Here is a 25515-nt window from a genome sequence, read left to right on the forward strand (position 1 = left end):
TGCTTAAAAGTCATTCATTTCAAAATAAAACTAAGACTGGCTGCCTTTTCAGATGGTGCATTCATTTCATTAAACCAAAAACGAGATCAGTGCTTATCAGAAGAGTGTAAGAATATTTACGTGAGAGGCACAAAGGTCAGATTTATAGCAGGTACAATTATTTGCATGTGAGGTTGTGCAATATAAAATATGTGCTGTTAATAGTGCTGCATGCTACACCAAGCTGTACATCCCTAACCCTCGTCTCCTCACGAGAAGGCAGAGAAACAGGACAAGGAGAGAAGAGCGTCGAGGAATGCCTCTCACTCGTCTTAAGTCCAGCTCTCTCTCTTTTGCTTTTCTCCTTCTTTTATTTTATTGTAGGTTTCTCACGCTCTCACTTCCCCTTTCAACTGGTGTTTCAGGGAAGCTTGCTCTCTCTGCGAGGCATTTGTTGATTTGTATGGCAACTATTTTGAATAGCGCCAGCGTGCGGGGTTCAGAAAGCTGAGGCTCATTCCCTTGTGGGAAAGACTTCGGCTTCCTGTGTTTTGCACCTTTAGCATTTTGTTAATAATCCTGATTTTTTTTTTTCTTTTTTTCTCCATTTTTATATACAACAGTGTGGGAATCATCTCTTAATCTCTCCTTTTTTGTTTGTTCACCTCTACAGGTTATGAGTAATGGAAGCAGGATCGGTGGTGCGTGCCGTGTTCGAGTTCCTCCCCAGCGTCTCTGAGGAGCTGCCACTCTTCACCGGTGATGTCATTGAGGTGCTCAGTGTCCTGGACGAGTTCTGGTTGCTTGGTAACAAAGATGGCGTCACAGGTAAGCCGCGGGAGTCGTCATTACTAAGAGCAAACCCAGATGGTGGAGTTTTTCTATGAAGACGTCACACTTCATTTGCTTTAGCCTCTTGAAAAACCACACGGAGAAGCTTCCCGTAGGTTATTGATTATAAAAACAAGCCGCATGGGAAACTGTGTGAGTTATTGGTCTGTCATTTTGGTGTTGGACTGTGCATGTGTGTGAGTACTTCAAGCTGTTTGTGTTTGGTAAATGATGCAGTCCAGCAATGCTTTCTAATAATTTTTGACACACTCTGGTTCCTCTCCTCTCTGAAGAATTACACCACAGGCATGGGGGGTGCGTGGTATTCAAGATGAAACATTTCTGCCCTTAAGCAGGTCTGATAGTTGAGAATAGTCAATGAAAACTGCTCTAAAAAGTGACATATGACCTGTCATCCTCCATTTTGCAGAGGAAACAGTCAAAGATCACAGTGCATTCTCAACAAGATCTGCCCCTGAGGTGTGCATCAGTGTTCCCTCCCTTCCTCTGCCCTTCAAAGGTCGAACGCACAGAAATCCACTTAAGTTTTCCAAGAGTCGCTTAAGATGAGAGGGGGGGATTCCCTCAGAGGGGAAGTGCAGATGGGAAGTCAGTGTGGGCTTGCTAGACCGCTCTTTGAAAACACAGACAATATCAGTATATTTATGACTTGACTTCCCTGTAAAGATGAAAACAGCCTTTGTGACATGGTAAAATGTTGACATAAACAGACTGAAGTATGTGTACATTTCTGTTAGTTACACCAGTCCTTGTTGTCGTTGTCTTGAGGAGACAGAGGTATCAGGCATGTTTTGGAGATGTTTTTCACTGTGTTCGCTGTCGTCATCCGGTTGCGTTCTTCCTCCGTCTCCTGTCTTCAGGTCAGTTTCCCAGCACCTTTGTGGAAGAGGTTACCATTCCCAGCACCAAGCCTGGAGACAGACTGTATGTGTGCATCAATGATTTCAGCACAGCAGAGCCGGGCAACCTGTCCCTGAAGAGAGGTACGGACATACTGCACGCTCACACAGACGTTTTCAGTAATGACTCAAGCATGAATCACTCACACCCACTGTGTTCATGAAACATGAAGACTTTTATCAGAGCTCACATGGGCTTTGTTATCTGTTATTCGGAAGTAGGTTTCTGCACAGGATGCTGAAAGTAACACAAGCCAAACAGTTTTTAAATAGCACTGGTGTTAACTCTAATGGGCCATGTTTTCTCACTTAGCTTAATGCTACTTGTTGATGTCGCTGTGCTCAGGTAAAGTACTTGTTTTCTGTTGTGGTCGCGGTGTGTTGTGTTTGATATCTCGACCTGACGCCTTGTCTCCGCTGCCACAAGTTGAATGTTGCCAGAGATGACAAACATTTTTTGTGCACCATTCAATTTCAGTAATAGCGGGTATTATACTAATAAAGTAAAGCAAAATGAATGAAAAACAATTCATTCTACAAATCATACTATAATAAAGCATTCGATCAGAGTGATTAGAGCCAAGGCGCTGGTTTTCTTTGATGGCAAGGAAATTTCACTTTAAGAGCATCTCTGTGGTATTTACATGGTCAAAGATTGTCCCAGTCATTTTCATTATCATCATTATCAACATAAACAACTCCAAAACAGAGCTAGAAACATATCAGCTGTAGCAGAGTCTGGTGGAGCTTCTCCAGGAAAATGATTATGAAAGAAGGTAAAGTTCTCTTTGTGCATCCAGAGGGAGTTTCTAAAGACAAGTGAGAAATGATGCCATGACAGAAGAGTAAAACTTGAAGAAGCCCTAAATACTGAGTCTCACTGTCTCAGTCAGCTACAGACCAACAGACCAACCAGTTTCTCTTAGTGGGAAATTCATTGTTACAGCAACAATTCACCAAGCACAATGCACAAAGCCTCTTTCCAGAGCTCACCACTAGATGTCCCCAGAGTCAAACTGAAACCTACACAAACTGTCTTCAGCTGACATTTTTTGTTTTCTTATTACCTTTCCATCTCGTCTCACATGATTACATTAATTGTTGTGCTGCTTTTTTCTGGCTTGTCATTCACAACATTCTCAGGCATACAACACTGATGTTTGCAGAGCTCCTTTACATTGGTAAAACTTTCTATTGTTGTCTGTCCGTGTCATTAGAAGTACTAGCGGTAGTCTTAGTCTTAGTGGTAGTTGAAGTATTGAGAATTGAATTCTCCACTGAAGTTGATCTTAACAAAATAAACATTTTAAATTGATCTAGTGGAACACTTCTGGTTATCTTAAAGCATGTTTAGAATGGGAAGAGACACTTAATCAGCAATTCATTCAGTGTCCTTTAATCATACATATACACATGTTTCTTATTTTATGTTGATTTGATTTTGATTTAATCTCTGAACAAAATCACTCAACAACTCAACTTTGTGTTATCAGGGATAAATAACATTTCCTGGATCATAGGAAACATAGCAGACAGCCTTTACTGGCTTTAAATGTTCATTTCCAGTATGAATTTCCATGGTCTCTATTGGCTGTTTGCCAGTTTTGGTCCCAGACACAATGGGAGGTGGAGCCACAGGTCTTTGGAATGTGACCCCCATGACTTCTGGCTGACCAGTCAACATTCCTGTAATCCCTGATTCTCCAGATATATTAGCAGCAGTGCTGACCCCAGCACAGTTATTAGAAGCGTAATAATCATGGCGATCTGAAACAACAATAGCCTGAACAGAGCTACCCTGTCTGCTGTTACCTTTAAATCCTGAAGCTTCCCTGCTTTGTCTGTGTGCATCTCTCGCAGTGCTTTCAACTCCCCTCTTACCTGTTTTGCGAAAATGAAATATCTTATTATTTATTTATCTTATTTATATTTCAAATAATGTTACAACAATGAATGAGAGCTGGTGGAACTTTATAGAAAGTCCCATCTTTTTATGTAATATTGGACTTAAAACATTTTCTTTTTGAATATTAAATGTGATCCCATTTCTTCTATGTCTCTATAGGGGATGTGGTAGTTGGCGAGACAGGAGGGTCCATGGACCTTGGAGAAACCTGGCAGCGTGGTTGTAATGCCTGGGGCACCCGTGGTCTCTTCCCTACATCATGTGTGAAGGAGCTGAACCTTTCAGGACGTTCCAGGCAGCTGTCTGAGCGCTCAGCTCAGGCCCAGGCTTCAGAGCTCCCACCTTACGCCCTGGGCCAAGCCCGGGCCCTTATGAGCCTCCATGCACAGCTTAATGAGGAGCTGGACTTCCGTGAGGGGGATTTGATCATCATCACCGGCCTGCCTGAGCCAGGCTGGTTCCAGGGGGAGCTGGAGGGCCGCAGAGGCATCTTCCCAGAGGGTTTTGTGGAGCTCCTGGGTCCCCTCCGATCTCCTCAGGAGCCCATGGACTGCCAGTATTTAAACAATGATTCTGAACCATGCTACAGAGACTCTTATGATGCAGGAGAGGGAACTGAGGAGGAAGGTGTAGAAGAAGGAGAGGTTTATGCAAGAGAGGAAGAGGAGCAGAAGGAGACTGTAGAAGAAGAGGAGGACGGTGTCTACGTAGTGGCATTGTATGAATTTCGGGCCATGGAACCAGGTGAGTTGGACTTTGATATGGGGGATCGCATACGCGTTATAAGCACTTTGGAAGATGGTTGGATGGAAGGGGAGCTGCGAGGTCAGCGTGGTATTTTTCCTCATCGTTTTGTCAAAATAGAGGACGAGGGACAGAAAACTGCAGATGAAACCAATGTTGTTGAACCGGAGGAAGACAAAGAGAATAGCTGTACTTCTGAATACAGCTCAGATCATGTGTGTCCCAATGGGTCAGAGAATGACTCTGAGTGGAGGGCATATGAGGACCATACAGTGTGGGACTTGGACTACTTTGAGAGGACTGAGGAGCAGAGGTGGCAAAGCGAAAGCAAAAGCACTGGACCTCAAAGTAACAACACAGGACGGAGGGATGGGGGCAGCAGGCCTGACTCTCAGCCATGTAGACCTCTTGCCCCAGTGCAGAGAAGGCCGGAGAGACCCAAATCCACTCCCCCAGCAAGGCCCAGACTTCCAACTCGGCCTAGCCTTCCTGCACGTAGTCAGAGACACCGTGTCCCATCTTCTGGTACAAATCAGTTTAAGTACACAAATGGTAACTCTCAACCCTTACAGTCCAAACTAACCCATAGCCTAACCCTTCCTAGCACTCACTCTGGTTGGTCTAAAGACAGCAGATACTACCAGAGTCCACAAGTGGATGGTGCCACCACCAATAACAGAACTGCCAGTCTTACCCAGACTTTATTTAACCTTGCTCACAGCCATAAGCAGAAGAAGCTGACTCGCCACGCGAGTGTCAGTGATGCCGATGTGATGATGGGCAGTGCTGAGACAAGGCATTCCCAGCAGACGATGCGTGGCTTCAATGGTTTAATGCCAACATCCATGACCTTAGATGCCCTGGCAACCTCAGCCAGTGACCTTGAGGCCAAGCTATCCCAGCAGCTTTTCGAATTTGAGAAAAGCTTGACTACTTCATATAGTGACACTAACATGAGTTCTGATGCTCCCAGGGACATGTCTTCTGTAGGTGACCTGAGCCAGCAGTCCCATATCTCACGCCACTTTTCCATTCTGGACTACAGCAATGAAAGCGACATCATGCGGGGTTCCTTGCATTCATCAGGGCCCCACCTCTTGCACCTGAACTCTGCCTCCTCCTCACTAGAGAGACGTAGGACCCTTCGCCCTCCTCCTCCTCGTCCTAGAGTCCTTCGCCCACCTGCCCCACCTGCATACAAACCAGCCCGCCCAGCTCCACGTCCCCCTCCTCGTTGTCCAAGACAAAATACTCTTCCTCCAACCAGTAACTCCCTCTCCAATAGCCCCATCTTCTACACCCCTGACGAACCAGCTATAAACGTCCTCGACCAAATAACAGAAGGGCAGACTGAATTTGGTGACCTCGCAGCTGCCCAGGAACATGAAATCCGTTGCCAGTTGGAAGCCGAGAAAGAGCTGGAGAGAGAGATGGAGTTGGAGAGTCAGAGAGAGAGGGAAGAGGAGGAAAAGTACCAGCTGCTGCTACGACTGCAAGAGGTGGAGCACGACATGGAAGCATATGCACACACAGCGGAGGAGCTCCGGACCATGTTGGAGGAAGAGGAGGATGAGACAGCCCGCATGCAAGCAATGGAGAATCTGGAGTTCTGCAACTACACGTTGGAGACACTGGCCCTGGAGCAGCAGCAGCTACAAGGTAAGACTGTTGGGCAGTGGATTGGGAGTGGGGCTATTTTTGGACATTTTATGCCTTTATTAGATCACAGAGATCTAGACAATAAAGAGATTGATATAACGTACAACATAAATCCCAGCCAAGGATCAAACTGGAGATATTATGAGTTAAACCCCTAGATCACCAGGATGCTGTGGGATTGGTAGTTTTATGAGTCTTTGGTTAAACCCAAAATTGGACATTGGACAATCTAGAGGTAACAATAGCATCATAGAACTCATAGCAATTGGAGACAAGGTAGGTTTGATTAAATACTGAACCTTTGTTGATTTTTGTCATTGTAAGTGCCAGGTTTTATGCTTACAAATACCTCAAGAGTTTCCCAAAAGAGAGATTTTTTTAATTTCAGTCATTTTTTTAAGGAAGAGATGTGTGAGGATTTGCTGTTCTTCAGTATTTTCAAAATGCTTACAATTGCAATTAAATAGTCAAATTGAAGTTAAGGTATAAGTGTTGGACATTCCTTTGATAGTTCTCTGATGGTAGTAAAGTGTGGTTGGTTGTGTGACTAACATCTTAAAGGTTCTTAATCCTAGCACCATACCAAGAGCCCAGATCATCTAGAGGAGAGCTGCCGTTAACGGGCGTGGCTGTTAACTGAACTCAACTCAGAGGCTATCTTGTTGCCATAGGCAGGTTAGAAGCTAGGTGCATCTCATCGTCAGCAGCTTAAACAGTTCTCAGTTATAACCTGTTAGGGTGAGACTCTACAGGCCTGAGAACTGGACCCTGGAGAGCTGATCAAGTATTTCCTGTACAGGGATGACTCAGGATCTTGATAACTCATATATACATATGTTTTTAATTTAATGTTAGTTATAATGATTTTCAAGCAGCATCCGACTGTTCTGTAGGTATTGACTTCAACAGAAGATTATCCTACAACGAGTGTGTGAAATCTGACAAACCTTTATATTTGTCGGTTGAAATTACTCATCAGTGAGATTAAATTATGAAGAAACTGAGGACAGAAACATCAGAAAGTCAGCAGAGAACCAACAAAGATGTCAGATCCATGTGCATTACTAGATATTTTCCCTTTTTAGTTTACATGTCAGTTCACTACTGTAGCTGAAGTAATGAGATGGAAACAACAAAGAAGAGAAGACAAAGTAGAATTTGTTTTACTTGATGTCAGAGTTCAATTCTGAGGCCTGGATGCCTGCAGGTCAGTTCAAAAAGTAATACCAATTCACTGAAGACAAAATGTAATATAGCAGGAATTTAAAAATGAGTCATTGCTGCTTAAAAGATTTCCTCCTTGACTTGTTATTCCAACACACACACACACACACACACACACACACACACACACACACATGCGCACGTGTGTTTCCATCACTTTTGGGGACATTACATAGACTTGCATTTATTTCTTGGAGACTTACCATAACCATAACCACTACTTACCTAACCTTAACCCTTACCTTAGCCCAAGTTTTCACCCTAAAATTTAATGGTTCACTTTATGGGGACTTGTGTTTTGTCCTCATAAGGAAGGTCAGTCCCCTCAATGTGACTGTGAAAACAAATTCATGTCCCCATAACATACACGTTTTTGCACACACACACACACACACACACACACACATTTGTACTTCTATCCTTGTGAGGACTCTCATTGATATAATGCATTCCCAAGCCCCTTATCTTAACCTTAACCATAACAGCTAAACTCTTACCCTTCCCCTAAACCTATCCTAAACACACACACATACACATGTACACACACTCGGGTCACAAATACTGAATCTGTCCTCTAAACGCACACAAACACGCACACACACCCACACACACATGGGGACACTAGTCATTTAAATTCCACTGTAAACTATGCAAACAAGACATCCCTATTTGCTTTCCACAGTGATCGGGATTGTATATTTAAATTAGGGGTTATCGTTATCGTAACCCACAATGCTAATTTAGAAAAGTATAGCAAATGCGGCAGAATCAGCATGTTGCTGTTGGGTTTAGGTGAGGTAAAGGGAAATTAATTTGTTGTTTTGTCAGGTACTGTTCAAATTTAATCAAGTTTATATGTATTAATAGCTTACAGCTTTCACTTCTCATTTGGCATGACTGATTTATCCTTTTGAAACTGCAATAAACTCTTACAACAACTGTTTTTAAAGTCCGAAAGAAACATCAACACACAAGATGAACCTGAAAGTGAGGTTTGTTTTCACAGAGATATCGCAGGTTTTCTAACAAGTAGACAGTTTCAGTAATTGTGAACACAGAAATAGTTCTTTTTTTTTTTGCCTGGTGTATTTACATATGTCAAAAACAATAGTTATGCAGTAGATTTGTGTTTGCCGTCTCATCCTGTCTGGGTGCACACTGCTGTCTTTGGCAGCCCAACACTTTTTCACATAGGTACGAGGTGCATTCCTGCACACAGTGAGAGGGTCAGCAATGCACGTGGGCCTCGGTCTCTGTTTCCACCCTCCTTCTCTCTTTAAATCCCTCTTACCTCTTTCACCTTGCCCACAGTTAGCTCACCCTGCTCTTCATCCTTTTTCTCCATCATCAGTCCTTCAAAAGGTGTGCGGAGAGGGAATACGCTGAATGTGGATTTGGGGATTTTTTGCAGTAGTGGAGAGAGCATGGCTCCGTCTAGAGTGGGACCCAAAGTGTGGTTGTGGCGAGCTGTGACATGGCCCATGGCAAACTTCTCCACACTGTTTGGACTCGCTCGGCAGGCCAGGTCCAACAGAGTGGAAGGTAGGCTCGAACTGAACGTGGTGTCAATCAGGTTATTCGTCAGACCAGTAGACCAGAGTGCTGTTTGACAGTGTTGTGTCGACTGAGCGTTGTCATTGTTTTTCGGCAACACTTTTGCTTATAGCCACAGCTGCTTGTTCAGTTCTCTACCTACTGGTCACTGAGTCAGTGCAGCACAAAGAGGTTCTAGTGCCTTGCTCAAGGGAAATGACAGTAGATGCTGAGAGAGTTTCCAAATGACTTTACCTGTAGGGATTCAACTTCTTATGAGGGATGCAGGATGGACAAATGAATGAGTTGTAAACTGTTTGTAGTTTTTATTTATCTGTGTTGAGAACATGACGCGTTGTTGTTGATTAAAAGCTTAAAAGGAAAAATTCCCTAAACTTGTCATTCTTCGGCAATATGACAGTGTTTTACTGAGAGGTTATGTAAATTTTTCAACTTTGTCATACTGTTTGAACTATGGTACTTATCACTTCAATATCACTAATGAGATTTAATATGACCCTTGTGTTTGTGTCGTTATTTTGACAATTTTGGGGGCAATGTTTCAAATCAACGAGCAAGACTTCTTTTTTATGGCAACATTGGATTCTTAAATTATTGTTTCATCAATTGATGCACTTGCATCAACTTTCCGACAGCAGAGCTCACCATTTCTCACTGTTACACACACTCACCCACCCATGCAAATGTCCTCATTCATTTAGAAGCTTTCAGTGTAATCACTGCCAGCAAACAGGTTTCTTTGTGATGTTAATGTGGCTCATGTATCTATGTTATTGTCTACTAAGTTTCACAATGATTGGCAATCAATCCTGATTGTCAGACTTTAAAAACGGTTGTAGTTGAAGCTATTGTTCTCTTAGTCTCAGATCATCTAAAGTAATCTAATTACCATCAGATGATTCCAGTGTATTCTAACTGAATACTTTCCTCTTGTTTGTCATTATACCAGTGAACTAATAATCAGTAAATGCCTGTTTTTATTGTTTCTATTGTTGTTACATACTAATGACTCATATCCTGTTAGATTTTATGTATCGCTCTCTTATGCTTGTCAATGGGTGACTCTCTGATCTTTACGTCTGTCAATGAAAGGAATCAGCCTGAAGGCAGGGGCACGTGCCTCTAAGGGTCATGCATCCACATAGTTTCCATTCACTCATCACATTGCAGGAGTTCTCACACCCTCCTTTCAGTGTCATAAAATGAACTATTTCATCTTTGTTTTTCCTTTGATATTTGCCACACTCTTAGAAGTGGAAATGGACTGAGATAGTGACATGATTTCTAAGAGTTGAGATTCAGCATCTGGAAGGGAAAAACAGCCACATACACTCCCTTTGCAGAGTGTTTGATACGTTAATTGACAACATATTGGTCAGATACTGAGGCTTTAAAAGGGATTTGTTAATAGGATATTATGTTTCCTTTTCTCGCAGAAAGTTGCATACATATCAAGCATAGTCTTGGGATCCTTGTTCCAAAAAACATGTGTCATCCTATTGTTATGTTTCTACACACACACACTCTCTCACCCTCACCCAGGAGTGAGTGTTTTCCGTGCTTTTGCAGGGTGTGTTCCTGTGTGTGACGTTTGAAAGACAATGGCAGCTTATTGTTGCAAGGCAGGGAGTAATTTCAACACTGGACTCTGCCGGCACTCCACTGTGCAGAGACCAGTTCAAAGTCCTTGAAACCGAAAGAATCAGTCATATGCTTACAGAGTGTCTCTGGTGTCTCTGGGCACCTGTTCTTTTTAGTGTTCAATTTAGTGTTAATACTTCTTCTCTCATGTTGTATTTGCGTCACGATTGCTCAGAATCACTACTTTCAACAACCCCATTTGCAAGAATTATTACATGATGTGATCTTTTAATCATAATACAATTCCACTGAAGGTCAGTAAGCTAGAATACTGACTTATTGCCCAGCTGTACAGTACATGGCTGCCTTGCAGTGTGCTTTATGTGTGGGTGGTGATGCTTTGGGACTGAACTGACAGAGTTTCAGTGGAGTCTTTGGTGACAGAAAGTAGCAAAAATATCATGTTTTGATCTCTTTATCCGAATGGAATTACAAAACATATTACACTGTATGTGCATTACATTAATTAAGTATGCATAAAGAGCATTATATGATGCCTGATACTAACGAGGACATATAATATGATGAAGCCACTGTAAATCAGTTGTAATTGGTGCTAGTCACTCTTTTTCTCACACAGCAGTACAGCTTTTTCTGCCCCACCATCTCTCTGTGTTTCCTCTTTTCTTGTTTAAGCTCTTTGACCTTCAGCCTCCTTTAATTCTTTAAACCCACCATTAAAATGCCTCCATCAGCTTCCATGACTCTGTGGCCCGATCTGTTTAACACTGTTTTGAGGATCTGTTTCAGCTTCGGGTTTCCCTCAGTCAGCCTCACAAACTAGGCTGCAGACAGTTTGATATATGACCTTATTCATGGACATCACCAATACTTTTTGTTGATGTGCTGAACATGGATCAAGTCCTTGACTGCTTCATCTACATAAGCTAACAGAGCCACAGAGAGGAATGTTGTATTCAACATTCCTACTGTTGACACGCGTATGCAGACACACAGTTTCGGTTGTATTCTGCTATTGAAAGCTGAGATGTTGAACACTGATAATTAAATAGCCTTACGTAATAAGAGAACCATGTTTGAGTAAGATTTCTATACTCAACCTTACCTTGTGAAACTGTTTGTGTGCTATATGGGTTTTGGTGTGTGCATTGCAATAGTGTTCATCTTAACAAGGATTTACAAAAATATCCTCTCTTTAACAGAACAAGGGAAAATTTAGATAACAAAGCAGTTTAGCAATTATAATTGTTTTGTGCTACTTTTCATAATTGAAGTTAGAGTACATTTTATTTCCTAGTTTGTGATAAGGGTTTGTGTAGCTCAGCTGACTTGAGGTCAGTTTAATCAAGCAAGGAAATTGATTTTACACTGAATATAAATCCTGGGGAAAAAATCAAACTGCTATTTAAAGAATAAACAAGTTTCAGCTTCTAATTACATTTTATATTTTTTGATTTGATGGTAAATTGACGCTGGTCCACATGTGTGTGTGTCTGTGTGTGTCACGTGCACTTGAGTGTATGCAAGTCCTTTAAACCTGCCTCTTTCATGGAGAGTTAGGCGGGGGAGGGATATATTATACTCCTGCTTTATGAATAGGCCTGAGTTTTTTCTCACACTAAAAGATCGTGTCTCTTCTGTGAGTGGGGACAGTCTTCAACAATGGCTCATTGTACACACCAGCAGCTACTTTTTCAGTAGCTGCTCTGGCCTTATCAGACTGTGTACTCTCAGAAATCTGTCCCTCTCCACACTCATTGACTCACTGTAACTAAATGTAATAACTATAATCATTTGCTTAGATCTCTCACTTGTTTTCCACTCCATTATTTCGATCAGTCGTTCCAAAATAAAACTTGTTTTAAAAAAAAAAGTCATTTGGCCATCTTCATGTGTAAATGATTGTTCCTCACCTGAATTGTAGAGCAAAGTCAAACTGATAGAGTAAGGTCAGTTTCTTGCTCAGTTTCAGTTTACACACAAACATCGTGGCCTGTTGGCCAGTGTTGAAAGTGAAACATGAAAGTTGGAGCTGGTTGTACACACAGACAGGAATGAGTTCCATTATTGGTTTTGTCACTACAGGCGCCATTAATGACCCCTTGAACATAGCAGTGAAACCCACAGGAAATAGTAAAAACAAAGAAAACAGGATACAAGGAAGGATGGAGGATTGTTCATGGTAGTGAAAAACAAAACATTAGGTGCCAAAGTCTGAGGCCCTCAAAGGCAGACTGTGAAGTTAGTCACCATCTTCCATCAAAGAAAATCTCCAGGCAGACTGTTTTCCTGCAAATAGAGGTACGAGCCAATTGAAACATTGGGAGGGGCTGTAGGGCTAATCCTCCACTCATGTGACTCCACTGAATCATTAACCCAAGGAGGCCCCTCCTTCAGTAACACCCACCCCCTCCTTCCACGATTCGCTGAGATAGCTGCTGGGAGGGTACGATTCAGTTACACCCAGGGCTGGGAGGTGCTTGGGCCAAGCAGTCCTGCTGAGCCAGAGGAGAGAAGACAGAGAAAACAAGTGGGAGAGTTACAGACAATATGCCTGACAGGTGGAGTCTCCCACAGCGCTTTGTTATGGAATGCAGGACTTTGGAAAGAGGGAATAAGCCACGTTGAACAAGAAACTGTATCAGCACCGGGTTGGCTGATAAAAACAACAAGAGCCATGAAGAGCCCGGTGGTTTATGGCAACCCAGTCATGTTTAGTCCGGTGGATTGGAACTATGCTGCTGGTGTCCCGATACGGAGAGGGAAGAGTGTGGAGGAGCTGGGAGATGCTGGCTGGACCAAAGAGAGGGAGAGGATGGCCCATCTGCAACAATTACAACAACTACACCAACTGCAGCTTCAGCAGCAACAGGTTGGATATCCTGGGTATGGAGTAGTTCCTCCTGGGCAGCCACAGGGACCAGTCATGGTATCAAGTCCTGGTGACCCAATTCCAGCTCCAGGCTACCCTGTGCCAGTACATGGAGGCATGATGGTGCCTGTAGGTGGGCCGGTGCCACCTCCAGTGCATGTACCAGCTCCATGGCCGGTACAATGGGAGAACCAAGCTCAAATTAGACAGGCCAATATCTGCCACCAACCCAGTTGGGAGTATGATGACCAGCACAAGGCAGCTTTTAATGAGAAGAGCCCTCATGGGCAGAACGTTTACTTCCATCCTGGCTCAGAGGATGGTCACCTAGATGTGAGGATATCGGAATGGAAAGGCAAGCATTGTTTTTACCAGGGCCCTGAGGATTACAGCCCCGAGGGCTACAGCAGAGTGCCACAAGAAAAAAACAGTAATGACTACAGGACTACAGACAGGTATGATCAACTGGAGGAGGACAGGAGAAGACGGGATGATCGAGGAAGAGAAAATGACCATAATGCTGAACGTTATGACCATAGGAATCACAGAGACATGGAGGAGTATGATCAGAAGGACAAATATAGGCACAGGGATCATTATGACAGGAAATGCAATGAGCGCTATGAGAGCAGAGAGCAGCAATATTACGAGAGCAGGAAACAACGCAAACCTGATCTCAGAGAGCGTGACAGTTACAACAGTGAGTATGAAGACTACTATGATCATAAAGACACCTACACTCGCAGAGACAATTACAGAGACAGTGATCATCCCTGTGACCATGATAGGGATTATTATGACTCTAAAGAGAGCCATCGCTACAGAGAAAAGGAATACTACCGGCGTAGAGAGGAGGACCGCTATCATGATGAGCAAAAACGCAAAGACTATTACTATGACCGGCACGCAGAGGATCGATATGACCGCAGAGAAGATAACTATAAAGACAGGGATTTTTATAATCGAAGGGGTGAGGAAACTTGCACCCGTAAAGGAAGGGGCCAGTATGACTCTGAACTGGATGAGCACTGTGGTTATAGGGAGAGGGATCACTACAACAGGTACAAGGATACAGGTGGTGACAGGAGAGATGATGACTATGACCACAGAAGGAGGGACCACTACAGAGCAAGGGACCACTATGAGCGGAGGACTGTGAACCACTATGACCATGAGAAGCAAGACCACCATGAATCCAGAGAAGGGGAGCGTTCCCACAACAAGCTCCAGGACAGATATCGGGATTTACGTTCAATATCCATGGATTCATCATATGAGGAATACCCTGAAAAAGATCGCAAGACACACTGTGAGGAATGGGTTGAGCAGCAGAACCAGACGTTGTCACTCAGGGAAATGCACTCTTTTGAGGATCCCGTTATATACCAGCACAGTGATGAACTGGAAAGAGGTTATGAGTCGAGTGCAGGGAGCATTGGTGCGAAACGGGGTCGCAAGCCAGTTTATGTGGGTTCACTAGATCGTAACAGCTTCTACAGGAAGACAGCCCCAAGCTCCCTGCAAAAGTCCCAGTTTGCTACCACCAGGAGACCAAACAAAGGTAAACACAAGGGTTTTGTCATGTAAGACAAGGTCCTCCATATGCTGTATTAGCACACCATAAGGTACTTACAGATGTGTATGTGATCGTTCCTAAATTTAAGTTTTAGAGGGTTCAGAACAGTCTGCAAGTAAGATGAGAGGCTAAGGTTTAACTCCACATTACTAAATAGATCTTGAAAAACAAGAGGACACATGGTTTGTGAGTGCTTTTGTCGTTCCCAAACCCTGCAGGTAAAACAGGGAGGAGAAGTTGACAGTCTCTGTCACTCCTCTTATCACTGGTGACCTCCAGAGGTGCTCCTCTAATCAATGCTGGAGGCTTCAGACTGCTGACTAGTCAGACTCCCATCCTTAGAAACGTCTGTTGGAACCTGTGTGTGTGTATGTGTGTGTGTGTGTGAGCATGTACCAGTATCACCTATCTCACAGGAAACTGTCAGGTATTTGTAGGTTTAAGAACCCGCAGAACAGGTTTTGTGGGCTCCGTGTTTTTGTTGTCACTGTCATTCTCCCTGTCTGCAGTTTTCTGCCGTACTCTGCAGAACTGCTATGTGCACACACAACTAGTCTGTTCAGTTCTTGTCTCACTGAACACTCAGTCTTTCATTATCTTGGTTGTTGTCTTCAGATAGGGATACACTCAAAAACTCACCCTGTAAAGCTGTAGAATTTATGGTGAGTGAAGTAGTTTTGTTTTAGAGATAATTAAGTATGTTTGGTATACAGAACTCATATTTATTTACTATATACAATCTTACAGTTACATTTACAAAGCACATCAAGTTACCAAGTTGTGCAGATAATCAACTAAGCTGTGTTATTTTAGCCAAACTTTGGACTTTGTTATTATAAGACCACATGAAATTCAGAACAATATGTTAACCAATTTTGGGTCGGGTTGGCAAAATAATACTTTTTTTTTAAATTAAAAAGGCAAACTGTGCAATCTATCAGTGTCAAGTTTCCTAGATCAGAAGATATCTGTCAATAGAATCAGTAAACAAAGCCTAAGAATTTAACTCTAAAGTTGATGCTAACTTTCAGTCCTTTGGACACATTTCAGTGGGCTTTGTTTTGAGGTTAAACACCCACCACAATAATGATGTTATCACCTCTTAACAATGGGAGTGGACAGTGTGGACAGAGTAGTTGTGAACTTGGGGTGCTGGGATGGTTAGGGTTCACTTGGGTATATTGATCAACAGTCATAGTCTGTAGACACAAAAACCAACGAACACAACATCAACAGCAGTGTGTGTGTGTGTGTGTGTGTGTGTGCGAGTGGGTTTCATGAGGAATCGAAGGAGAGAAAACACTCCTGACTCCCTTCATTGTGTCTGAGGAGAAGCAGGTGGCGCCCCACAACCCCTCCCCCAGTCACCTAGAAACACACATACACACTCAAGTGTACACATCGGCCCCCACCACCCATCCATTTCGGGAGTCCAAGTATTAATCCCTAGCGTCAGCATGGTGAGTGGATGGCGGGGGTCCGTCTGGTGCCAGGCGGCAGCCAGCACTGGCCTGACTCCTTCACTGCAACACTAGACTGATACTCCGTGTGTGCGCATGTGTGTGTGGAAGTGGGGCCTTTAGAGGCTTATTTGAGAGATGACGCCATTTTTCAAAACTCATACACATGCACACTTGCCTCTGCAGTGTCTTGTCATCCTTTAATCTTGTTAAACTGTTTCAGCTCTGTCAGGGGTTTGCTCTGAGTAAAGCAATTGACTGCATGGCTAACAACATTAGACCATATTGTTGTAGTACTTATTGTGTTTACGCTGTGATTCAGTGACCTTGAGGTGATGGCCGAGGCTTTTTGGGATGGGCCTTAAGAATGTATAAGGGCCTTTGTTCATGGTAATTCAGTATTTGATATTAGACCCCTCCCTTGGTCTGAAAAATCTATAGAGCCTAGTAAACAGCAGCAGCTCATCAATATTTAGCTATTACAGTTTTAAGCCTTCATATAAGTTGTACTGTGAACTTTATTTTGTGTATGTGCTACTCATTTCCTATGTAGTACCACAGTAACAAAAGCTCTAATTTGGTTCTAATGCTATTACTGTAAATTCCTGCATTTGCTTGGCATCCATCAAGACATCATCTCTTTCATACCAACGACGACTGTAGAAGGACGTTTTTGCAGGAACATATAGGTATGCAGTTAATGTGTAACTTATTTCTTGTTTGACACTTGCTGAACAGGTAGGAGTTTTAGAATGTAGCTGAACTTCTGTTCATGGTGCACTCTTGAACTTTTAAAAAATGTCTTCTGCTGTTTGAGCAGCGTCTCTGTGCGAGTAATGTGTCGTCATCCAGCGATGATCTGGCAGCACATGCTGTGTTGTCTTCTGTAATCCTTGAACAGTCGCTGCTATTGGTGGGCAGTGGGATGAAGGTGGGGTGGGGGAGTTAGGGGTTAAGACAGAAAATCTTTGGACCAGATCTCAAACCGTCTGACGACATTGCTTTAAGGGTGTCTTATCTCACTGCTGGCAAGCAAAAAAGTCAGTTGCCAAAAAATGATTTGGCTCAAGAAGTCTGCATGAGTCAGTGGAGGCCACACCAACATCTTTTTGGTTCATCCTCGGTCCTCCTTCAAGTTTTGCAACTTATCTAGTTTCATACGAAGATTGTTAAAACTGTCCAAATAGTTTCGCAACAATCCTCATAGTGGAAGAAGCTTAGAGTTGCTTCATCAGGAGTTTTAAATTCCCCACGTTAATCGATCTGATTTTGTAAGTCTCACGTCCAAAACAGGACTACAGCACATCAGTGGTCACATCTCTGCGTGCTTCAGGTCTGGGTTGGGTAATGTTATTTGTACCTGCATAGGGAACAAGACTGATTTTATCTGTGCTTTCTAGACAGAAGTGTGGGAAAAGACAGCCAAGTGATCTTTGACATTGCGGACTTTCCCTGCAGGACTCTCATGATAAGACACAGGGAATGGTGATGTAGCCAGTTTTTGTGGATGTCGTTGACATGTGAGTGAAACATACAGCCACATACAGTTGCAGTTTAGCTATAAATGGGAGTCCCATTGGAAAACCGGCATAATTGCTTGAAAATGTCAGGTTGTCACTTGTACTTCTACTGGACAACTAGTTGCTCATCATGCAACCCTGATAACCAGGTGTCAATATCTGTCCATTTCAGCTTATTGAATGTAACGGTTGACAGAGCAATACAACAGAAGGTTAAGTTGAACTCACTTCTCCTATTTTGTTGTAGGAAAAAACTCATAAAGTCCTCAGGCAGATCCTTGTCTTAACTTGTCCAGATATAAAGCCGTAAGTTCATCAGTCTCACAGTCTCAAGGCTGTTCTCACACACAGGTTGTACTGAAAGAACAAATGTTCTCCTGCACAGAAAGTAAAAGTTATTGACCATTTTTTCTGTAACATTTAGATTCATGAGTAGTTAAATGTTTTTTTACCTGTTGTTGCATCAGTGTGAATCACCAAACCACCTGCAGGACCCAATAGACCCACCGCCCCCTCCTTAACTCTTCATTAATGTGAAGATAGGACATCTTTTTTGGTTGAATAGCTCCCTCACTGAGTGGTTTTGGTTCCTCCTAAACTTCTCACTGCACATATGCAAAGCTGATGATCTCTCGAAGTAATTGGACATTGTTCATCACAGAAATGAGCCGAAATGAGAAATTCCAAGGAAGCCAGAGATCGCAGTCTCAGTCCCATTTGCCATGCAGCATTGTAGCAGCTGTTCAATCTCTGGATTAGACTGTCGTCTTATCCACCTGAAAACAAGATGAGTTGTATCTCCTGGTGTCCGAACACTGAACACAGGATTAAGTCACTTACTGAACGTTACATGTGTCAGTACACAACCTGCCTTTATAATGGCTTGAATGGAGGCTTGTAATTACCAGGAATTCCCAACAATGGTTCATAAAGGTTGCTGTGAGTTTCTACCAGGAGCAGGAATGTGACCTTTTCACATTTGACCCTAAAAGAGATAAACAGGATGGTATGTCACTGAATAAACTCCCCTTTCTACATTTTTAAGTGGCCTTCCACCTGGTGCGACAAATCTGGACAAAAGCCCGGGGATACGGCCAAATGAAAGCCCTTATGTGCTTACTCATAAGCTTGGATAACTTAAAAAGAAGCTCAAAATTTTGAGAAGCATTTAGATTTTGTTTGTTTCTGTGCAGAAGCACAAAGTTAATGTGTGAAAAGGCCTCTTAGAGTCTTGCTAATATTTACACTGCCTCTCCTGACACAGTTATCTTAAGCCAGTTACAGTGTCAGGGACTTTTTTTTTTTAATATATCCAGTATTAAATGCAAGTCGTGGCTCGCAGGTTGTTGGTTAAAAACTGCCGCCAGTGTTGTTTTCACAGCTTGTATGAACTTATTCTCATGTATGCTTCATGTTCCAACTGAACACACACTCACTCACACAGAGTTTCCCATGTGATTATTTCAGCAAAGCCACTCCCTGCTCTCCAAAACTTGGCTTGATACGAGAAGGGCCCCCGCTATTCTTGTTGCCCGGGTGACTGTGCAGTCTGCTGTGAACTTTGGAGCTGAACACACACACAGCAGCGATTGTGCGCGACCTTAGAGCGCTCTGTGCTGGGCAGCGTTTTGACTTTGCACAGTTTTTAGTGGAGCACACCAAGCACAGACTGTGAGTTCAGGTGTCGCTTGAAAACTGGATTGTCTGTGGTTGTGCCACAAAGTCATAGACCTTTAAAAGAGATTGATGAAAGAAAGAATATTCTTGAGATTACTTAAAGAAAAAAAATCCAGAAAATTATCCTTGAATGCAAGCTAAAAAGATGTTGAATTGAGGCATCATGATTTTGATGGAATTCAGCCTGTCCGAGGAGGAGTCTGCTCAGGTGTCAGCCGACCATGAAACATGAAGCAGACTCATCACAGAACTGGACTAGACTGCAGTGGATCTGACTCATCCTACTCTGCATCACCCCGAGTAAATGTTACTGTAGCCAAATGTGAGTGTATGTGGCTCAAAAAGCATCATTAATAAGTGAATGAAGCGTAACCAGATAAACAGAGGGTATAAATAAGGGTTTCCATCATCTAAATATAGAATTTCAATTACATGTCTTTTAACAAATGACAAATTACCCTTGTTAAGACAGACATCAACATACATTCAGGATCTATAGTGAAGCACAGCACAGACAAACAGATCAAGCAATATAACTTTAAAGTGAAGATATAGATGAGATAATGAGATACAGACTGGCGTAGCATGCCTGCAGCACCTCACCACAGCTAAATTGTCCCCATTCCAGACCACACGCTGAGTGTAAGCAGGTTTGGAGTGTGTGTTCGCACTCAGAAAATGACAAAGTGCACTCAAACCAGACGCCGTGCATACCAAAGATGCTCGATTTTGAGTTTGCTGCTGATGAGCAGTAGCTTTCCAAAGTTGCATCGACACACACGTTGATTTTTTATGCACTGCTAACATAGTCTGCTATGATGATTAGTCTGAGGTATTTGGGACCCAGCATGCAGGACACTTAGCAGCAGACAGCTACAGTCCAGCTCCAGGTTTTATTGTCTGCCAGAGTGGTCATCCTCCTCTGTGTGCATGTGTGTCTGTGTGTGTGTGTTTGTGCTTAATGATGGTGGGTTCCCATCCTTTCTCATGGTAATTGGAGGTCTGGAATGGAGTTTTTGCAGCGGGACGCGCAGTCCTCTACAAGGCTCAGGAGCTGGACTTCAGATTGACAATGGACTATTACAGAATGGGTGGCGTTGTTTGAACCACAATGCATGTGTTTGAGGGGGGGGTGTACTTGTTTTTGAAGTGGTTTGAAGAAAGTTGCGAGCAGCAGGTGGGTGAGGCCTCATTGCCTTCTCTTTTCTCCCTCTTGCTCTCTTTTTGTCTGTGTATGAGACAGTGAAAATGTAGCGCTTGGTCCAGGGAAGTTTAGGGAAATCTTATGTTTGATTTTGATCATAATACTTAGAGTTTTTTTTTTAGTAAAAAAGCATTGATTAAGGGACTGTAAAATGAAATCTGTATTCATTAACAGCCTTTCTTTGATCTGTTTTTTGGCTCAAGTCAACTGCAGATGGACCAATTGCAACATTGAATGAAGATCAGTGCATGCATTAAAGTCTGCAAAGCCGGAGAGGGTGGTGAATGTCCAAGTACCTCTTACTGTTAAAGTCAAACTTTGGGCTGAAAAGCTGAGATTTTTCATACCAATAAGACAATGCATTTTAACCATAAATCTGACTGAGCTGTCATTTGTTTGTGCCACCTTAAATCCACCACTTTGTTTTTTGTTAATGCATCAGCTGTGAGTGTGGCTATTGTCTTACTGAGTGTCTGTTGATAGAAGGTGAAGTGCAGTGAGAAATGTGGACTCTATTAAGTTGTCCCAGATATCCAGTCTGCGGTGTATTTTTAACCATAAGATTATGGTTTAAGCAACATTGAACATGATTCATTAGCTCGAGTCATAGGAATCAAGAACCAGTTCTTACTTGAAACCATTGACACATTGTCCCGTGAAGTGTTCAGGCTGCCGTTCCCAGAAGCTTTACTGAGGTTTCTGGATGCGTTTGCTGAGCAAACCTCAAAACCTTTTGCCAAATCTGGAATTTTGCTCCGCAGAGATTTCCGGATGACTCAGTGCACCTGCTTTTCTTTACACTATTGATTCCACCTGTTGATGCCTGAGCATTACAAACACAGACTTAAAGCTCATATTCAGTGTCTGAATGAAACATTCCACCAGTTTGCTTCCACATTTGGAGGCAGTACATGCATTAGATTAGAGGAATGCTGCATTTTTAGTAACTTTTGTGCATTTACGACATTTCTGAGAGCTTGTGCAGGTACATTTGTTAACACCATGGGCAGCATGAATGGATTTTTAATTGTGTATATTTCAAGAGATTACCTCGGGATTGTCTTTGTTTTGTTCTCCACACAATCTAATATGTGTAACCAGGTCAGCCTTTGAATGCGACACATTCACTAACCCTAATGCTGCCTGGTTTCTGTACAGACACCCCCACGGCCCCCTGCATAGCCATGATCCCTGTTTTCCATCGTCTGGATGTTCATGTCATACCAGCTTTCCAGTATGTGTGTTTAAATGAACTGTGTACACCCAAGGACTTACCTTTTCCCTTGTTTAAACATTTCCTTTTTAATACCCTGAATGTGCAGCACATACTTTTAATATGGGCTGTTTTTTTAGTATCATTTCTTAGCAGCTGTTTTATCAGATCCAGCAGGTCCTAATATTGAATTAGCAATCAACAGGTGTTTACAGTCAAACCACATCTACGCAATGACAATGAAAGCAAACAGCGGACGACTTTAGAGACTTGAAAAACATTCTCAACAGTTGCTTACAAGTGTTAGCATCATTATTGTGAACAGTAATTCACTGAACACTCAATTTGGCTCGATGCCATAATGAGGTTTTCAGCAGCAGGTTGATGTCTGTAGTGATGGATTAGTCTCTCTGATTGTTGGCATCCATTCAATAGATACTACCTGCAATGAGGGTGTTTCCTGTAGTTGAGTGACACAAGCAGATCCAGTTCCACATGCTGATATTCTTATGTTACACCTAACTTCATGGGCACCTGTGATTGTGTTTGTATTTCTTTCAAATTCAGTAGTCAGTACAGAATACTTTGGAGTAAATGCTAGCTAATGAATAGTGGCTTTGCTCTACATTTGATTTTTAATGAACGTTTCAAGTGTGTGTGTGTGTGTGTGTGTGTGTGTGTACTCTTTATAATACTTAACTAAACGTCTCCATAATGCTATAATACTTCACAGAACAAAGAAAGTGGAATTCCATAAAAGTAGGTCAAATCTGCCCATACTGTTTCACAGGTTGGTCATGATGGAAATGGCTGAGTATTTAAGCACGTGAAGTGGAGCGTATGATGTGGTTTTGTGTGTGTGTGTGTGTGTGTGTGTGTGTGTGTGTGTGTGCGCGCGCGTATAGAAGATCAAACGTGGGAATAAGCCGATTGATTCCAATTAAATTTGCAGTCTTTTGTTTCCAGTCTGTCTTTTGTATTGTGTTGCTGCATGACTTTTAAAACCCATTAGTGAACTACTTTCTCATCAGTGGGGGAATGCTCGGGTGTCGGCAGTTGGCAGAGCAGCCGTGGAGGATGATGCAGGGGAGACACGGTGCAAGCGATGAGAAAAGCTCCTTTGAGGAGAGCTTTAGCCAAGTCACGTGAAGAGAGAGAGAGAGGGAGGGAGGGATGAGGTCAGGGTGGGAGGGAGACAAAAGGCAGGTGGCCCAAGGATCAGAGACTCCCTTCACAAACTATGACATATCTGAAATGTTTGCTTCAAAATCTAAAAAGCTTGGAATACAGTTTTGCAAGGCCTTATGTATCAATACTCTCATGAGCAGCAGGTGCTTTTCTTGATAAGCAGTCAGATTTGGGAGCAGAGTTTGCAAAATGATTTGACTGCTTTTGTGAGATTTAAGTAAAACTGTGCTGCTGTAGCAATCTGTAGCTGTGTGTGTATAAAGTATTTGCAAGTGCATGGGGTTATGTGAGGGTAATCATAGTTAACTTCATTAGCCTCTGACAGCATCTGTTCAAGGAGCGAGGGTGACGTCACCCTCACCCGTCAACATAACTCAGCACATGCTGCATCTTCCCCTGCTGAGACGTAACTTTAAAATCTGCACCTGCAGCGACAGCCGTGTTTCCCCTCCACAGGTTTATGATGATAAGTCCTCCAAATATCACACTGACCCAACCTGAGTATGTCATCTAACTTATAGTGCAAACTAATATGAACCCATAATAATGATAGGAACTTTATTTATAAGGGTTGTCCATGAAAATCCATTAAAAAAATGACCAAAACCAGCATTCTCTTCAATACTCTGTATCCTGTGGCTCTCAGCCAAGAGCGCTTTGTTCCTACTGAAGTCAGAGATCTTCTCGTATTTTAAAGTGCAAATAATTTAGTAAAGTTAGTGTGTTCGGGGACTAGTTTCAGCTGCAGGTTTTGTGTTTGTCGTATTTTAAACCACAGTGACCGCGCTCATGGTAATGAAGCAACGCATCAGTGCATCCAACAGTGTGGATTATTGATGTGTTTTAATAGTTGCTGAATGACAATGGAGGTCTATGGCACAACATAATAAGGTATTTCAGGCTTTGGCTTATTGGTAGCATCACATTTTCATACCCAGTCCAGCTCTGTGAGTCAGATTTAGTAAATTGCGTCCAGCATGTATCAGCTGTCTCCAGTACAGTTATCTCTCGTCCCTCAGCCCCCCTCTAACTGCCTCTTCTTTAATGCCTGCCTGGTTCCTGAGAGCCTGTATGTCTGTAGTTGCTGTCACAGGCCATTGTGCCACACACAAAGAGCCTGAGTCCACTCCAGTTCTGGGTCCATTCATAAAAAGCATTGATGCATGAACCAGGCTCTCCCTCCAGTCCCAGCCCCCCCCCAGAGATCACCCCTCTGGGAGTGATAGCAGAGACATTGATCAAAAGCTAGTCAGACAAGACGAAGAGTAAAGGGTGGGCCGGGTGGGTGGGCGGGCAGGAGTGTGTTTGGATACAATGAATGGAGATGTGGGCTGGGAACGTTTTTCTCTTTGCTCTTTCCCTTTTTTGGATGTTGTCCTCTCAAGAATAACCCCTTTGTGTCACTGCTATAACAAGCGTTGTGTTTGTGCCAGTTTCACGGCAATTAGTGAGCACAAACTGATTCTGCTGTGATCAAAAATAGGATGGTGTCAGTGGTTTAGATGCAGCTAATGTGTCCTCTCCCGTTGTTCCAGAGATGACGCTCCTGTCGTCGCAACCCAAACCTCTGGACTCCACCCCGACCTCGGACTCCACCCCCGCGGCCGGCACAGGCAACGAGGATCCGGAGCTGAGGATGCTGGAGAAGAGGTCAAAGGTCATCGAGGAGCTGCAGCAGACGGAGAAGGACTACATCAAAGACCTGCAGATGTGCGTCGAGGAGATCATCGAGCCACTTCAGAAGAAGCAGGTAAAACGATGGAAACGTTGCGCAGCTGCAGTCAACCATGTGAGGGTGTTGAGAGAGACTGAAGCACTTCAGAGCAAGTGAAAGACAGAATGGATGTGTGCACGGGAGTATCGCCCCCTTCACACATGCAGCCTATCCCAGGGACAAGCACGTAAAGGGTTACATCCATCTCCTGAGAGACGGATGTCTGAGGTTCCTGTCAAATAGTATCCAGCTCTACAGAGACAATAGGGGCACAGAGAAAGTGTTTACATGCACTAGATAGGTATTTATGTATGGGATATGAAGTTTACATGGAACATACAGTAGAGAAACCTGGTTATTCGCCTCTCTGTATGCATGAGTGTGCATAACTCTTTCTGACTGCCTGCACTGCTGCATTTAGCCCCTTTGCTGGATTTCCAGTTTCCTTCATCTGATCTTCAGTAGTGGCAGACGAGTCTCTCTTTAACCCTTTCTATCTGCATTTCCTACAGGTGAAGAATGTGGACTTTGACGGGCTCTTCGGCAACATCAACTCTGTGATCGACCTGTCGCAACGCCTGTTTGATACCCTGCAGGGCACAGACTCTATTGGTAACAAGCCAGTTTTTAAAAGATGCATACCCAGTCCGATCAGATGCTGTTGTTGTGTGT

The 25515-nt window shown here is 43.1% G+C and overlaps 1 protein-coding gene across 4 annotated transcripts in view; it reads left to right on the forward strand.

Annotated features, from left to right (window-relative positions):
* Nucleotides 1-25515, forward strand: part of dnmbp (dynamin binding protein) — a 44636-nt gene that overhangs the window by 11436 nt on the left and 7685 nt on the right. For 2 of the 4 annotated variants that reach the window (XM_076760045.1, XM_076760046.1), the window contains exons 2-6: nt 653-807; nt 1692-1814; nt 3796-6039; nt 24665-24879; nt 25356-25455. In XM_076760045.1, coding sequence (XP_076616160.1) covers nt 663-807; nt 1692-1814; nt 3796-6039; nt 24665-24879; nt 25356-25455 — 2827 coding nt within the window. In that variant the 5' untranslated portion in view covers nt 653-662. Of the gene's footprint in view, nt 1-652; nt 808-1691; nt 1815-3795; nt 6040-12946; nt 14853-20599; nt 20702-24664; nt 24880-25355; nt 25456-25515 lie in introns of those variants that run through there. The other 2 variants (XM_076760047.1, XM_076760048.1) reach the window with 2 other exon arrangements.

Source organism: Chaetodon auriga, chromosome 20 (genome assembly GCF_051107435.1).
Source record: "Chaetodon auriga isolate fChaAug3 chromosome 20, fChaAug3.hap1, whole genome shotgun sequence".
Taxonomy (NCBI): domain Eukaryota; kingdom Metazoa; phylum Chordata; class Actinopteri; order Chaetodontiformes; family Chaetodontidae; genus Chaetodon; species Chaetodon auriga.